The 17,664-nt window shown below is 39.2% G+C and overlaps 2 protein-coding genes across 3 annotated transcripts; one reads left to right on the plus strand and one right to left on the minus strand.

Moving 5' to 3' along the window:
• Window positions 1-3,375: 3,375 nt before the first annotated feature.
• Window positions 3,376-10,914, plus strand: phyhd1 (phytanoyl-CoA dioxygenase domain containing 1). Of its 2 annotated transcripts, XM_084746489.1 has the most exons (11): window positions 3,376-3,535; window positions 6,619-6,777; window positions 7,939-8,014; window positions 8,105-8,152; window positions 8,230-8,285; window positions 8,367-8,429; window positions 8,516-8,537; window positions 8,642-8,770; window positions 9,642-9,758; window positions 10,043-10,169; window positions 10,744-10,914. In XM_084746489.1, exons 1-11 carry the CDS (start codon window positions 3,503-3,505, stop codon window positions 10,790-10,792), a joined length of 879 nt encoding a protein of 292 aa, XP_084602615.1. In that variant the 5' UTR covers window positions 3,376-3,502; the 3' UTR covers window positions 10,793-10,914. The 2 variants fall into 2 exon arrangements, with proteins under 2 accessions (XP_084602615.1, XP_084602616.1); XM_084746490.1 differs by lacking the exon at window positions 8,367-8,429.
• Window positions 10,915-13,169: 2,255 nt separating this feature from the next.
• Window positions 13,170-15,338, minus strand: dolk (dolichol kinase). The gene has a single exon (XM_084746600.1). The coding sequence runs from the start codon at window positions 15,034-15,036 to the stop codon at window positions 13,465-13,467; it is 1,572 nt and encodes a 523-aa protein (XP_084602726.1). The 5' UTR covers window positions 15,037-15,338; the 3' UTR covers window positions 13,170-13,464.
• Window positions 15,339-17,664: the final 2,326 nt, after the last annotated feature.

Genomic DNA, 17,664 nt, shown 5'->3' on the forward strand with positions numbered 1-17,664 from the left:
CCTGCAGTGCACCAGAGTGTCACATTAGTCCCAACAAAGCCTGACAGTTATTGTATCAAGTGTGCTTTGGCCTTAACCTGGTGGGCATGTCATTGGAGGCTGGATGGTCACAGCTAAATACACTTTTCGTCCTTTCCGACCTTTATCTAACCCTAAATTCATTCCTGGTCCAGCAGTTTAAGTCTGTATTACTCTTAAAGTTGAAGAGTGCCATAGAAATGTTTCTCAGGGCATCGCTGGGAAGTCATCCACATCCTGGATTTGCTTAAATTGCTAGATACACATTTATCTATTCATATATCTGCCCTGTCTCCGTTTCAGTTTTGTCATGGTCAGTCTACATCAGCATCATGACACATCTGTAGTCAGCTGAATGTTTCCGGGTCTCACTTTTTCCTGCTTACATTTGGATTTACGTACATCCACAGATATTTTGGACAGGAATCATCTCAGTCTTTTTTTTTTTTTTTTGCTATGACTGCGGCCTTGGCTGCACTTCCCTCTGAGTCACGAGGTGAGCACATTTGACCTGCAGTCCCACTCCCTTTCCTGCATGTCAGCGTCAGTGACTCGGGTGAAGGTCTGAGATGAGGTCAGTCAGTTGTTTGCGGATCACCAAAAGGAGGAAGTTATCGTGACTAATACAATTCCTCTTGGCTACGTGAAAGCTCTCATTCTAGCACTTTAATTAGTATCATATCAGAAGCAGCCCCACTCTTGTCAATCAATACATTTAAAAGCTTTTTTTATTATGTGCAATTTTGCCAAAATAATTTTAATTTTGATTTTTTTTGGTGCCTCTCCTGAATGGTTTTAAAGTACAGATTATGAAAAATGGTCTTTTGTTTTTATGTAATGTATGGAAGCCTGTTTCTGCCCATGTGATACAATCCTGTAAGTCATTATAATGAAAGACTTTATTGAAATAATTACCTACTATTGAAGAATGACAAAGAATCTCAAAATAATGAGATAGTATCTCAAATTAAGGACATAGCGTCTCAGAATAATGACTTGATGCTAAATCAGATACTGTCATTATTTCAAGAAGGTTTCTCATAATGACTTGCAGCCTGTTTTTTTTTTTTTTTGTTTTCATCACCTTTGTGTAAATGGGCTTCCGTAGTTACGTGTATGCCTTAATCAGTGCAGTGTGTGTGATGGATTTGGATCCACGGAGGGTTTTTAACTGCAGTGAATTTTCTTGTTTCTTTGCACACGGCTCCCGTACCCGTACCCGTACCCGTACCCCCCCCCCCCCCCCTCCCCCAACAACCAAGACAGGATGTCACAAGTGGACAGAGACAGTCTGACTTACTGTAAATGGAGGTGAGCTCACCCTCCAGTGTGGGCATTGTGTGTAACAGCACACATCATTCTGCTGTTAAATATCTGTAATATTTCTGAGGTGTGTACATTTCTGGACAGTCACAAACCATTTCACTCGAACCCACAGAATGCATTATTGAAAAAAAAAAAAAAAACTGCCATGATTGCATTGACATCTAATCTCTACCTATGTATAAAAAGTTTTTTTTTTTAAATAAATAAATAAATACATGATTGTATTTACTGTGTAAGATTAATTAATCTCTGTATTCTGATGCCTGTAGATCAGGGATATATGAAAACAGTTTGTTGGTTTCTTTTTTCTGAAGGTTCAGCATGAGTTTGTTGATGCTGAACTTGCGTGCATTATTATTATAGCCATATGGAAAGCCACTGACCTAACCCCCTAACAACAACAACAACAATCACTGTTGGACACAAACTGTAAACTGGATGGACAGACTTGTTTTAATCAGAACCGTCTGTATCACACGTGACAAAGGCCTTTATTAACGAATCGTCGCCAAGTGGACTGAACACTGGCTTTTTAAGCGGGACGTCTGTAACTATGGACAACTGAACTTTGATTTCCTAATGTTCAGACGCTACTTTTGTACCATTCTGACACATGATAATAAAAGAAACACTTAACACTAAATCCTGTTGCAAAGAGTGTTAATTCCTCATCTGGTGGATGGTTCTTCTTTCAGGGGCATTTGAGGTGTAACTGATGACTGTCACTCTGTGGTGAGTTTTTGTCTTGTTTTGGTACTTGTGTGTCTCTTTGTGGAACTTTTTTGTCTCTGTTGTTTTTTGTGACTCTTTGTGGCCCTTATGTGTCTCCTTGTAGCTGGGTGTCTCTTTGTGGTATTTGTATGTCTCCTTGCAGCTGTTTTGTGTCTCTGTGGTGCTTTTATGACTATTTTTGTGTCTCCCCATATCTTGTTTCGGTACTTTTGTGATACTTTTGTGTCCCTTTGTGGTGCATTTTTGTCTCCTCTTGGTGTCTTTGTGGTTTTTCTGTTTTTGTTTTGTTTTTTTTGTGTCCCTTTGTCTTTTTTGTGCATCTTTGCAGTACTTTTGTGTCTTCATAGTCATTTTGTGTCCCCTGGTGCTGCCTTTGTGTCTCTTTGTGGTATTTTTGTGTCTTATGGCTCTTTTGTGTCTCCTTGTAGTCCTTTTTTGTGTTTCTTTGTAGCATTTTCCTGTCTTGTCCTGCTTTTGTGTGTCTCCTTGTATTCGTGTGTCTCTCTTTATGGAACTTTCGTGTCTCTTTGTGGTTCTTTTGTGTGTCCTCTTAGCTTGATGTCTCTTTGTGGTATTTTTATATCTCCTTATAGCTGTGTTATGTTAAGTTTTGTGTCTTCTCTTTGTTGTTCAGTCTCTATGGTAGTTCTGTCCCTCTTTGTGGTGCTTTTGTGTATTTTTGTGGATCTTAATGTCTCTGTTGTTCTTTTGTCTCTCTGTGTGGTTCTTATGTCTCCTCATAATCATATGTATCTTTTTGGTACTTTTTGTGTCTTGTGGTACTTCTGTGCCTCATCGTGGTGCTTTTGTGTCTCCTCTTAGTCATTTTGTGTCTCTTTGTGGTGATTTTGTGTCTCCTCGTAGTCTGGTGTCTCTGTGGTAGTTTTGTCTCTTTCTGGAATTTTTGTGTCTGTTTTTATTTTGGGCTCTTATGGTATTTATGTCTCCTCATAGTCTTTTTTTGTCTGTATAGCAGTCACTGCCCCACTGACACAAGTAAAAGTATTTAAAATGCAGAAAAATGGTATTTTAACTATAATAGTGCATCATGTTTATAATAAAAACTCATTGCATGTTTTGTTTGTCAACATTTGGAGCAAAAAGTACAGTGTTCATCTCTGAACATGAAATGGAAATACTCTAGTAAACAAGTACATTAAGTTGTAAACCACACGACGGCGCTGTAGCTCCTTTGTCTTTATTCCCATGTTACATCAACGACATGAGCGACATCTAGAGGTCATCCTGTGCTACTACGTCACCGCCATATTTATACATGTGGACCTCCGTGTCCCAAGTCCAAAATCCCATCACTTTAATTGATCTCGACAGGTCACATGGACGGAAAGCTGTAGGCTGGACTTCGATGTTACCCGGATGATACTCATCGTGTCCAAAGATCCTGTGCGTCTCCGATCAGACCAACATGGATTTTATGACAGATCGGGATGTGCAAAAGGTGAGTTTCACATTACAATAAAAACAAAGACACGCAACGCTGTAGCTTACTAATATCCTGCATTTTATACTTTAACTCTTATTGCGATTGCTCATTTCCAAACTTGTTAATTGCATTATATTCAAATATGCCTAATAACTGTTAGAGACCCAGTGTCGTCTACTGAATCATATTTCTGCAAGATTTTTTTTTTTCCTTGCATTCATATGTGACAGTGTTTGGGCACATTTCAGGCTCATTACATAACATGCTGCACCCACAAGTGCAGCTGTACGTCCAGATTCCTGTTTAGTCTGGCTGTGCGCTGCAAACAACTGTTGCAAGTACATTTACTGTATTGCAAAATATTACTTAAAAGTAAGTACAATTAGGAAAATGTACTTATTAGTATTAAAAATACTCAAAGCAAAAAAAAAAAAAAAAAAAAAAAAAGCCCCATGTGACTTATATTATTGTCTATCATTAGATTACTGCTGCATTCATGTAAAAACAAGGTTTTACTGTTGTATTTGGTGGCACCGGAGCTCATTAATCTGCTGATTATTGTCTTGACTAATCGATTCTATTGATTGTTTGAGCCCAAAGTAACACTTTTGCAATATTTGTTTGGCCAGCCAATAGTCCAAAACTCACAACTAATTAAAGATAAATTATAAAGAAAAGCAGTAAATCTTTCTGTATGAAAAATGACTGAAATGATTTTTGAAATAGTTAATATAGTTTACTATTAATATAGTTAATAGTAAATATTACAGTGGTAGGTCTTTTATAACAAAACATGATATTTTATATGTTTTGTGTGCAAAAAAAATTTTAATGTGTAAAGTAACTAGTAACTAAAGCTAGCAGACGAATATACTGGAGTAAAAAGTGCAATATTTCTGTCTGAGATGTGGTGGAGTAGAAGTAAAAACTAATAAAAAATAATGAGGAACAGAGTTCAGTTAGTTATGTGATTAAACTGAGAATGTGTATCAGGACGGCACTCAGAGATCCCTCTACTAAATGAATGACATCTTTGTGTGAAATGAAAGCAGCAAATTAACCACAAACTATTTTAATAATGAAGGCAAAAATGCTAAATACTTCCTTGTTCCTGCTTCTCACGAGTCAGGACTGGCTTCATTTTCTTTTAGTTTCGTGTGATATCAAATTGAATATTTAAAACAAGAACAAACAAAAAAAAAAATGATAGTTGCACTTTGGGTTTTTCAAATTCTGATGGTCATTTTTCACTGAATTCTGACCATTTAAATCAGGCATGTCCAAACTGTTCCATAAAGGGCCGAGTGGCTGCAGGTTTTTGATCCAACCAGTTTACAGCACACCTGATTCGACTAATCAGCTGTTTGAAGACTGAAATCAGGTGATTAAATGAGTCGAGCCTGGTGTGCTCCGGCTTGGTAGGAATGAAAACCTGCAGCCACTAGGCCCTTTATGGAACAGTTTGGACATGCCTGATTTAAAGACAACGCAGATGAATCTGTTTTGAAAATACATGTTGCAGTAAAAGTTGCAGCTGTCGTCTGTACAGGCAGGACATAAAAACCTTCCCCTTTAATTGTGTAATTCAGCTGAGAATACACTTAATGTGAAAATTCTGTACATTTTACCCTTAATTTGAGAAAACAATCATCCCTGTAGGCATATTGCATGACTTGCATGTTTCTGTAAAATTGGAAAGATCAGCTTGTGCCAGTCCTAGATTGAAAGTATATGATTAACGCTGAGTGAAATATTCAAACCCAAAACTTCATATTTAAATGGCTGCACCAGTCTATCTAACAGAAATGTTCTACATTGAGAATGTGTCGATTCAACGGGGAAAAAAAGTCTGATCTTAATTGTTTCTCCTCTGTTTATGGCTTAAGAACAGGTGGAGAAAAAGGTTTTTGCACTATATTTTTTCTAAGTTCTTTTAATTGTTTCTTTCATCTGTGAAACAGTTGGGGGGAAAAAAAACTTTGCCGGGATAAAAGAGGCTTCGCCAGTGTTGCAGAGATTTATTTAATTGTCTAATAAAGACTAACAAGCAAGTCTTCCAGGGTTTTATTATGGATTGAGAGAGGATCTCTGCCTCTCTCTGACAGTTATTTATACTCTCATGCGCAGGACAGAGTCTCATTTGGCATTTCTTTTACGTTGTTATGACATTTCCTTGACTTAAGACACACGGTTGTTCTTTCATCGCAGCCTTTGAACATCACAGCATCTCGCCATGTGCCTCCTGCGTCTGCTCCTCACGCTACACTCCTACACCAATACATCCTGTGGTGTTGCAGATATACTTTTATCAGTCTGAGAACTCACAATCACAGGAAGAGGCGAGAGGAAATTGTGGGTCATACAAGGATATTCATAAATTATACAACACTGACCAGATGAGGTTAACTGTGATTATGACACAGCGTTTTTAAATACTTGATTCTGATTGGTCAGTTACAGTATTTCTGTATGATAGACTCTAGAGGAGCGATAAAATCATTTTAAAATTAATATTCTGTGTCTAATTATTGGTATTTAAGGGAAGTATCCATGTAATAAGTGGATTAATATACATTATACAGCAATCACAACATGATCTTTACTTACAAAAATGATCCTGGTGGAGTTGTGTGATGCAAGCTGAGGAGTGGCTGCCAAATATTTTGGCCGCTCACGTTGTTCTGGGCTGCTGCAATTTAATTTACTTTGCGTAGATCGTATTTAATTTCATTACATATTCAAGTTCACTCACTCCTGGCTCCAAGTGGCAGTATGAGTGAAAAAAGGAGAATATATTTGCTAAATCCACTTGAAAAAAAATACTTGAGAAGCTTTTTTTGTTCACCAAGCTTTTTTTTCACTTGTTTCACAGCTGGAAATAAATTAAGAAAACCTTTATCAGTGGTTCTTGAGTCATAAACACAGGAGAGAAAATAATCCTCACTTGTTTCTCACTTGCTTCCATAAAATGCTGTACGTGTGACCCTAGATTTGACTTAACTTTGAGACATTTGCGTGGAAAAACTGTAAATATAAGTGAGAGAAAACGTGTCTCGACTCCTCGGTGATAACTCTGACACTTTCCTCCCTCTTGACAGTACATGGAGGACGGGTACGTGGTTCTGGACGGGCTGCTGTCCCCCCAGGAGTGTGACGAGCTGAGGCAGAGGATGACGGAGATAGTGGACGACATGGACGTCCCGGAGCACTGCCGCACCACCTTCTCCACCTATCACGATGAGCAGCTCAAAACGCAGGTGACCTAACGTGCAGCACGCTGTGAGATGAGTCTTAAACAGTGTCGGTGACTCACAGTCTTATATTTCTCTCACATGCTTTCCTTCGTAATGCGCCTTAAAGATGCAGGTAAGGTTCCCACTTAGGTGAATTAACTGTAGAAATTCAGCGTGCCTCTCCTTCATGATCATGCTCCTGTAGTCTGTAGAAACATTAACCCTCCACTGAGTGACAGCGTGCACCTCGACCTGCAGCGGCCCTCGTTTCAGGCTAATCACAAATTCTTATGTCAACAGTCCAGTCAGTGTCAGTGGGTTTGTGCGTTACTGTTCAGCACTTTGGAATCTGCTGTTGCAATGATGTTTATCTTCTTTCCTTCAATAATGGACATTTTAAGACGGATAAAAACAGTAAAATTCAGACACCAAATGTTTTATTTCCATTTTAGGAATAATTAAATGATGAAAAGCAGAACTGGGGCTGGTTTATCATGAGCTTGGCTGGTTTTTAAATACCGTAAATTGCGGCAGCACATCCTGTCACTCAGCAGAAATGATTTTAGAAGATCATTGTTTGTTTGGCTTTTTGTTAGTGTGAGACTGTGTGTGTAATGTGGGGGGTAACACTTTAATTCAGCACACTCTCAAGCCTTGTTGTAGTTGACCAAGTTAGATCAAACCTATCATTCTTGTTATGTGAGCTGTTCCTTTATTTTTCCTTTACTTTCAAGGCAGAGGAAAGAAAAGGCAAGTATTCTATAGTGACATTGTACAACCAGAGTAACTATTAAGTTGGACTGTTAAGTTGGCTTGTACTCCAGCCGCAGTGTTCAGTTTAATCGTAATTTTTTCAAGCAAATATTCAAGCATTTGCTGGTTCCACCTTCTTAGATGTAAGGATTTGCTGCTTTTCTTTTTTTGTTTCGTTTTTTGGGTTTTGGACTGTTTGTTGGAGAAGAAAAGCAATTCGAAGACGTCACTTCGGGCTCTGGGAAATTGTGATGACTAACTGATTAATCATGAAAATAATCGTTAGGTGCAGCCCTACAACCATCTGACTGCCCTGAATCGAGCTTTTGTTGCATTTAAACATAAATTATTTAACAGTAGAATATCTCTTCTCTGTCATGCAATCATTCACTCACTGCATCAGCTGACTGATTTTAACCTTTTGACTTGCAGGGAAATGCTGACTATTTCATCACCAGTGGAGATAAGATCCGGTTCTTCTTTGAGAAAGGAGTTTTTGACGACAAAGGTGAAATTCTCTCTAGCCAGACCATTATTTTTTTATATGGCATAAATACAATGCAAAAGTTGGACATGTAAGGCATTTCTCGTCTTGCAGGGGAATTCATCGTACCAAAACAGCGGTCACTAAATAAAGTCGGACATGGTAAGATTTCTCGTAGTTTTTGCCCAGTGTCCTGCACTAAAAAAAGCCCATAACTAATCCCATTCTTTGTTTTTTAGCACTGCATGCCTATGAACCGTTGTACAAAAAGGTTACACATTCACCCAGAGTTCAGGTGAGGCAGCTGTTGAATAATCAGACAGGATGTGCTGAGTCACAGAATAACCAGCACTCACGTTATGTGTTGTTCTCTCAGGGCATAGCAAAGAAGTTGGGGCTTGTAAATCCAGTCATACTGCAAAGCATGTTCATTTTTAAGGTAAAGTCTATCTATGAAATGCCTTGTGGTGTCAGTTGACGCTGTATGGGTAGTAGTGATATAATTTTTCTTGTGCTCTCCTCCAGCAACCAGGGATTGGTGGAGAAGGTGAGAAAGTTGATTTAGAAATACAAAAATCCACATGAAAGACTCACGCGACAAACATTCTTCCTATGAAATGGCCTTGCAGCAGTATTTTGTCTGTTTCTTAGTGACGCCGCATCAAGACGCCACGTTTCTGTACACGGAGCCCCTGGGCAGAGTTATGGGGCTGTGGATCGCCCTGGAAGATGCGACTGTTAACAATGGCTGCCTGTGGTTCATCCCAGGGTCACAAAAAAGTAAACTCACAGTATAACTAACCTTTCACTGTTGCCTCTAAAGATGTCGCTCCGCTCAGTGACAAACACTGGGCTGCACCAACAAGGATTCATTTTTAAACCCGATTAAATCATGGTTTAACTAATTATGTTCTACCAAACTTAGCTTAAAATGAAGAAAGATTAAATTTAAACCTCTCTTTAAACCTCAGTTTAGTTTTTTACTCTAAACCCAAACTAAATTTAATACTGATGCACCAAAACTTTAAACTCCAATTTAAAATGTAATCCAGTATTAACTTTAAACTTCCTGTCTTTTTCATACCGTTAAGTTCCTCAAAGAAAGTTAAGGACAGACTCGATGCAGTTGAGTTTTATGATGCATCTTTTCTTTCTTTCACTGATAATTCGGCCAGCAAGTTTTTCTCAAAGGAGGTATTAGATTTTCTCTACTGAGCCACGAGTATGTGACCTAACTTTTTAGCTAGACAGCAAAAAAGGTAACATTTTGTTGAATTTTAGCTGGGTAGGAACAACACTCACATTTATTATTTATTTAACAATTTTAATTTGGGTAAGCAAACACTCCATCTTGATTAAACTCTATTTAGTTTAGGTTTACATCAATAAATCTGGATTTACCAAACTGAGATTAATTTTTAATTGTGCAACATACCTCTGCTTAATTTTAAATCTAGAATTATTTATTTTAAAGCTAATTTTCCTGAACACTGATAAGAACCAATCTTAGATTAATCTTAGTTGGTGCAACTAACTGTGTAAATAATAATAATCCAGCCACTATATCATTTCTCCATCATACTGTATGGTTTGGTTTGTCAGATCATTTGTTGTACTTCTTGTTTATGTTATATCCCAAACCTTTTCCCAGGTGGTATTACTCGGCGTATGGTGCGTACCGCACCGGGCACCTTTCCCCTGACAGACTTCAGGGGTCGAGAGCAGAGCTATGATGATGATAAGTTTATCGCTGCACCTGTTAAAAAAGGTAATTCACTTGTTTCTTAAAATTTAAATGTACAAACAGGTGATTGAGGATTAGAATAAAAAAAAAATATCTGATGATGTGATGTTTAAATGCAGGCATTTGCCACATATTAAGAGTTTGAACCAATTTTGTCATAGTGTCTATAGTCATTTAAAGGTCCAGTGTGTACTATTTAGGCTGATTTATTGTCAGATTATGACAGAAATTGAATATTCTAAGTATGTTTTTGTTAGTGTATAGCTGTTGCATATTTCCAAAGTATCCATCAACCATCATGTGTTCAGGTGGCGTAGTCCTGATCCACGGGGAGGTGGTGCATCGCAGTGCTGAGAACACCTCAGAAGACTCTCGCCATGTCTACACCTTCCACATCATGGAGTCCCATGACACCCGCTGGAGCCCTGAAAACTGGTGAGAGTTTATTAGTTGGGCGGCTTTGTGGTGTTTCTTTTATTTCTATTTTTTACATCAGTCAGGTGTTTCAAGCAGGTGGTTGTCAGAATCAACACACACAGGGATGAGTGAAGTCCTGGAGATGTTAAAGGGTTATTCCACCAAACCTGGTGAGGTATTTTGGCATCTAAATGGTCTAAAAGGTACAATAGGTTTTGGAATAGGTCTGTGTCACCTCAGCCAGCGAGGGTGAGCGATCTAAAGGGTTAGTTCAAATCCAAACTACTAAAAGTTTATTTAAGATTCACTGAAGGGAGGATGTCATGGTTAAAACCAGCTGGTTCAAGCCTGTGTAAGAACATCATAATTTGTTTAATGGGAAGAAAACACGATTGGATTTTGATGTAAGAATATAAAGAAATGGAGTTTGGTTTTTTTTGGCATATACTGTTAAACAGGTGCACAATATGGCCGCTAACATTAGCCACCATAAGCTACTGGTCATACCACGTCAAGCACAGCTCTGGCAGCTTCTGATCATGGTTGCGTTTAATTGCTTATGATTATGTTTTTATCTCTTTGGTCTATAAAGGTTGCAGCCCACTGAAGAACTCCCGTTCCCGCCTCTCTACATCAAATGAAGGATGCTTTTGGCTTTCTGGTGCTGCAGTTAAAGAAAAGACACAACATCCTTTCTTCCTTGAAGATGAACCAACATGTATGGACTGTTTTAATGATTTGTCATTGCTCAATTGTTCTGTATCCTCCAATTATCGGAGCCACATGTAGACTTGTATGTAGTTTAATGCAGAATTACTTCAACAGTCAAGTCCATACTGGATTAATGGCGACTAACTCACATTTTTAATGAATGTTTTTAAATGAGAATTTTTACTAGACTGGAAAATTAATTTGAATAAACATTTTTAAACTTTTTGACCAACTTTCCATGCAACATTCAATGACACAACTGATATTTAGATATATTTTTATTCAGCAACTCCTCATCAACATTGTCACCAACCAGCGTTATTATTATTATCATTATTATTATTATTGTTCAGGTATTTTTTTTTTACTTGTGTCGAAACAAGATGGTGGATTCCATTTTGCACAGACAACAGTTTCTATTTTCAAGTATGTTCATTTTAAGACGTAACTTAAAAAACAACAGAATTTGTGTATGAATTACTAAACACAACATCCAAACCTTTTATGTTCATTTCAAATTCAAACTGAGAAACAAACGGTTAAAGGGATAGTTCCAGTTATTTAAAGTGGGGCTGTATGAGGTACTTATCCATCGTGAGTTTATTACCTACAGTCAGTGTGAGCCCAACTAATAAAAAGCCACCAGACTCCATTGACAAAAACAGTGATTTTACCTTACAGAACACAGCAGTTGCTGGTCTATCACTGCCTCAGTTTGTTAGTTTGTTTATGTCATTGTGTAACTTTGGTGAACCTGAACTAACTCTTTAAAATAAGACTCACATAATAACTAAACAAACTAATTAATCAAGGCAAGCAAGCAACTCCTGTGTTCTACAAAGTAAAATGACTATTTTTGACAGTGGAGTCTGGTTGGTTGGTTTGGTGAAAATGATATTTGGCTTAAATAATTCCAGTTTCCCATCAGAAAAGGCTGAGTGATGGCAAGATAAAGCAGTGACAATATTCTCAATATAGCATGCACTAAAATTAATACATAGTTTTTCAGGTGGACCTTTTTTAGGTTGCTAAAATATGTTTTGCTGCTGCTTAGCTTCCCACAGCAGCACTCCTGCTGCTTCTCTAAACTGGGAGTGTGTCAGCTGACGTCTACTGTAGATAATACACTGACCATAGATAAGTACCGCATGCAACCCCACTTCAAATAATCCAAACTATCTCATAAATGTTCATGTCAGGGTGCAATCATTCAGTCAGTCACACGAGTCCTGCTTCTCATTCGTCAAGCGAGTATTAAACAAATGGACTAAAATAGGAGGCATATCAACGTCATCTTTCTTCTCCGGTGCACTCAACATGCAATTATACATTTTTTTAAAAATGTAAAGATCATGAAGAAAACAACATACAAGGAGGATCATGCTAATAAATTTTTACAACATAAAAAAAAAAAAAAAACACCAAAGAACTTTTACAGATGAACACAAACAAAACATTAATTGATTCATGCTGAAAACAAGTTTATAAAATGTACCATCCTCATCCAAGAATGATGAGATGAGACCTGATTACCTTTGAGGATATTTCTACAAAGCAAACGATATGGACAGATTGCTGCAACAAAATTTGCTGAAAAGAAAGGAGCTATTTTGGCCCAAATCATATCTACAGAGAGGGTTTGTAGGCTCAGTATCACAAGGAAATGTATATATTAAGTTTACGTTTACGGGGTCCCACCGAACCTCAGAAATATTACCAAACAAAAATATACTGTAGGATACCTGTGTACATGTTACAGTACCGAGTTTCACATTAGTGTCATGCAGGAGCATAGTGAGTTTTTGCCATATTAAAGTAAAAACCAGCCCTTATAAAGAAGAGTCGAGAGGGGCTGCCATGCTTTCATCTACAGCATCTACAACAGTAGGTAATATGTGATAGAAAATAGACTTCTTAAGGCAAATATTTTCAGCAGTTAAGTACTTCATATTGCCATCGGGGAGGCAAAATAATCTAATAACAAAAAACACTGATTAAGAAAAAGACAGAGATAGATATCAATAAGCTAACTTTAAATAATGTTCTTCAAAGGCAATACAAAGGCATGTATCCAGATAGGAAAACCTTCTCAGTGATGATCAAAATGTGCCATTTAGCAGCAGTCCAGAACTCTTAAGTGTTTAAAGGACATTTTTCCACTTTGCTAAACTATCTCCTGTTGCATAATTCAGGAGTTGATGGTGTCCTCGGTGACACGCAAAAGAAACCAAACACCACCGTCGTCACTACAGACACAGCTCAAAGAATATTTCTAACTCGTATTTCTTTGAAACTTATTCTGAAGTGATCGTCTCATATCTCAAAACAACTGACACTGAAATGACTTGTGATCTGAAGGCAGCAGACTCTGATGTCATGCTAACATCATGTCTGCTGCCACAGTTACCCAGCTTGGTTAAGCTTTCTTGTGCTAGTGAAAAAGACCTCCCCTTCTTGATGAAATCCACTGATTCCTAAAGGGACTTTTATTACTTCTATCCTATTTTTACGCTTTCCCCCCCAAATCCAACATCCTTTCTTCCCCTCAGAAAGAGCTGAGGCTGGCGGGAGCGATCTATTTTTGTTTGTGCCGTCTGTTAAGTCAAAGCAACAGCAGGATGAAGAGGTAGAGTGGGAGTAGGAGGTTGTCTATTTGGGAGGTGTAGGCTTCCAACATGGCCACCAGAGTGACGGAGCCGACAATCCATGAGTAGGTGGAGTTCAGATTGATGCTCCCATCGAAGATGAGAAACATGGCGATGGCGATGATCTGTGCGAACACAGATGTTGCCGTCCCCTCCATGGTTTTCTTAGTGCCGGGCCAGCGGATCTCCCCCATGGTGCTGCCGAACACGGACGCCACAGTGTCTCCGACGCCCACAGCCAGCACACCTGCGTAGGGCACGAGGCCGCCTGCACCGGGGAGTATCCCCTTAGGGGCGCAAGGCCCTGGGAACAGCCATATTGGCAGGGACATGCCCAGCAGCAGGTAGATGTGGGTGAGAATAAGAGGCCCAGAGTCCCGCTCATCCAGGAACAAGGTGAGCACCTGCCTGAGCAGCTGACCCAGCGGCCTGATCCGAAAGTAACGCACGTACTCCAGGAACAAGAACACCGCCAAGCAGCCCACAGACGCCACGTGGAGCAGCTGACGGTCGTATATCAGCCCTGGAACATACGTGGCCACTACAATCAGATGGAAGTACTTCCTGACAACAGTCGAGGCCTGGTGCTTCTTGGACCCCGACTGGCGCTGGTAGTTCTGGTGCAACACAACACACGTGGCCACGATGGCCAGAAACACCCAGTACCCGAGCAGACAGAGTCTTCTGTCGTTAAACGTGACGAAGTCCAGCAGCCACATGAGAGGGTGGCGGCCGATGAAGAGCGAGAGCCAGGGCATGAGGATGCCCAGACCCAGAACGGCGGTCATCATGTGAAAGAAAAGCGATGACACCCAGGTCTCAGACTCCATGAAACAGAAGAGCAGGGCGAAGAAAACACCCAGCAGGAGCGAGCCCACCACTACGACGGGCAGGAAATAGTTCACTGGATCACCTTTGACCTCCGCCAGGTTCAGTGAGCGCTTGATGAGCTGGTTGACAATGAAGCTGATTCCACCGACGATGAGGAGCGCTTCTCCGGGTGTGAAGCAGCGTGGCAGCAGGTAGAGCACAATCAGGCTGAGATAAACGAAGATCAGCAGCACCTCTAAGACCTCAATGACCTCAGACACGGTCAGCGTCTGTTTTGTCGTGTAGAGAATTGCGCTGCCCGCCATGCCTGCAATCACGCAAGTGTTGGTGGGGACGGGTCTCGTGATGCCCAGAGCGATCAGGGAGAGAAACAGAGCCAGCATCATGCCTGTGATGGTGATCACCATGGAGAAGCGCTCAAAGTAGACATTCCCTGAGGCGGAGCACTTTTCTCTCAGCGCCAGGCCCAGCAGAGGCATCACCATGGAGGCCGGGACGATGCCGCTGTTCGCTGCAGGACGGAACTGGAACACGGCGCCCCCCGACCTGAGCAGGCGGTCCCATTTGTGCTGGACGTAGAACGCCTGGATGAAGAGGGCGATGCTGCACCAGGAGTGCTGGTTCCACACCGCCATGTGGACGCACAGCACCACCGCCAGAACTACGGAGGACTCCACAAGGACTGGATTGATCTGCATGACTGCAGGGTGGAGGCTCGCAGGGAGGGAGGAGGAGGGTTGATCTGAACAGATGGTCTGCAACAATGAAGGCCTTCTCCTGTCAGTTCCTCGCTCTGGCACACTTCATCATTCGGCAGGCATTTTGCTCTCACTGGGGATGTCTAGAAATAAAGGTGAAAAAATAAATCAGGGAGGTTACCACTCAAAAATAAACACAAAATAGAAAAGAGCTGCAACGATTACTTGATTACTTGTTAGAAGGGGCTGACTGATACTGGAGTTTTGGGCCTGATGCTGATACTGGTATTAGGGGGTGAAAAACATTCTGTTATTGGCAGGATATTTTACAGTGTAATAATAAACATTATTTTCCTAAATTATATCAGGGAACTGAAACAGTAACAGTACAGAATATTTTAAATGATTAGATAATTACAAATAAGAAAATACACAACAAAATATATGTATATATTAAACTATGCGGCCTTTAAAGGTAAAAAGTAAGAACAATCTGCATCAAGTTCCATTTTAAAAAAAGGTTTCACATAGGTGGATATCGGACAACATGCAGTCTGATACTAATACAGACTAATACAGCTGTAACAGGCCAATATCAGACTGATAATATTGGTCCAGCACTAGTTGTCAACTATTAAATTAATCGCCAAATGCTTTGATCGACTAATCAGTTTGATTAAGTTTGAGTCCCTCTGAAAGAAAAAAAAAAAAAGATTCCAGCTTCTTAAATCTGCATATTATCTGGTTTCTTTCCTCCTCAGTAAACTTAATGTCAGAAGACATGAACATCGTTTTGCACTTTGTCAGTTCAAAGGTCTGGACCCAGGCAAATGATCAACATTTTCCCCCATTTTCTGACATTTTATTGACCAACCAACTAATTGATTATTCAGTTGACTATGAAAATAATCACTGCAGCCCTAAAACAGACAAATTAAAATGGCTGCAAATGACACTTATTTCCTTTGTCAGTTATTGTCTTTTAATTGACTGTTTTTTTTTTTGGCCCATACAAAACATGAAGAAAATAAAGGTGAGATATGAAAAATGACCAAACAATATTCAATTTACTATCATAGAGGAGTAAAGAAACCAGAACATATTCACATTCAAGAAGCTGGAATCAGAGAATTTTGACTTTTTTCTTTAAAAAAAAAAGGACTCAAATTGATTATCACAATATTTGGCAACTAATTTAATAGTTAAAATTGATCAAACTCTATATTGTAGGGTTCATCACTGAACCAAGCATTTGTGGGACTGAGTGCACTGAGTCCATGAGTCATCTTAGCTAATACCAACAGTGAACCTTGCTCATGATTTATCTGCTTTCTGTCATGAACTATGGACACACTGAACATTCATCCAGTCAGTGTGAAATCCCAGGAAGAAACACATGCTGTTTCTACATCAGCTGCAACCTTTTGTTCCTGTGGGGGTTGGAGGTTAGACTGACTTTCTAATATGGGCTCAATCAGCTGTGGAGTTGGAGTGTTAACACCTGGTCAACATCTGACCGATACGGCGAAAACACAAATTCTCCAGTCATTTGTTACATCCATGCAAACGCAGCCGAGTGGGGCCAGCAGCTAACCGTCACTGAAGTGAGAATCGTGTCCCTCTGCCAAGCCAAGGATGCTGCAACCTCGGACAGCATCAAGCTAACGGCGGAATACAGCTGACTCCACCGAGTTAGCATAACGCCACAAAACACAAAACTGCCGGCGGAATGAAAATAAAATCCAGGCTGAAAAAGACAAACGTACGTACCACATCAGTGCAGCGTTATATGGACGAAGATGGACTGTTATATGAATCGGTGCCGTCGTTTTTGACAGATTTCCTTCCTTTGTCAGCTGTCCCTCGTCTCACACCCAGTAGGAGGGGGCCATATTTGACAGCCGGGTCACGTGGTACAAACGTAAAAACATCTCTTAAAGGCGTGGTTTTATATTTTATATATTTATTTTTTAAATAGTAAATTAATTGTTATGGTATTATTTTGCTACGAAATCGCATCGTGGAGTCATCTGAATTACTTAAAATAAATCTGAAAAAAGAAAATAAATGTGAAATTATAAAGAAAAAAAAAAAGATTAAAAATGGTAAATCAAAAATGTAGAAATATAAAGAGAAATAAACAAATAAATAAATACAAATATGAAAATATAAAGGAAAATAATTAAAAGAATAATTAAAATAAAGCAAATCTAAAAATAAAGGAAAAAATAAATGTGAGGGTAAATGAAAATGCTTAAAATCATTCTTTTATATTATTAGTCCTCATATTTCCACATTTCTTTATTCTTTTATATGGTTCACTTTACGTTTACACATTTCTTTACTCATGAATCATTTTATATATTTCTTTTATTTATTCCTCTTCATATTTCTACATGCATTTTCTTATTCATTTAAAAATGTATTCTTTTTTATGTCACACTTATGACTCCATAGCGTGTACTGAGTATTAAACTGTTTTTAAATTTACAAGATGATGCTTTCATTTTTGGTTAGAATGTGGGTTTGTGGAAGAATTTAGTGAGGGGTCTGTAAATCAGTAGCAATGATTATTTCATTCCAGAAGATGGCAGTGGTCACATGAAAAAAGTAATGTCTAGAAGGCAA

This window comes from Lutjanus erythropterus, chromosome 20 (genome assembly GCF_056507025.1).
Source record: "Lutjanus erythropterus isolate fLutEry1 chromosome 20, fLutEry1.hap2, whole genome shotgun sequence".
NCBI lineage: Eukaryota > Metazoa > Chordata > Actinopteri > Lutjaniformes > Lutjanidae > Lutjanus > Lutjanus erythropterus.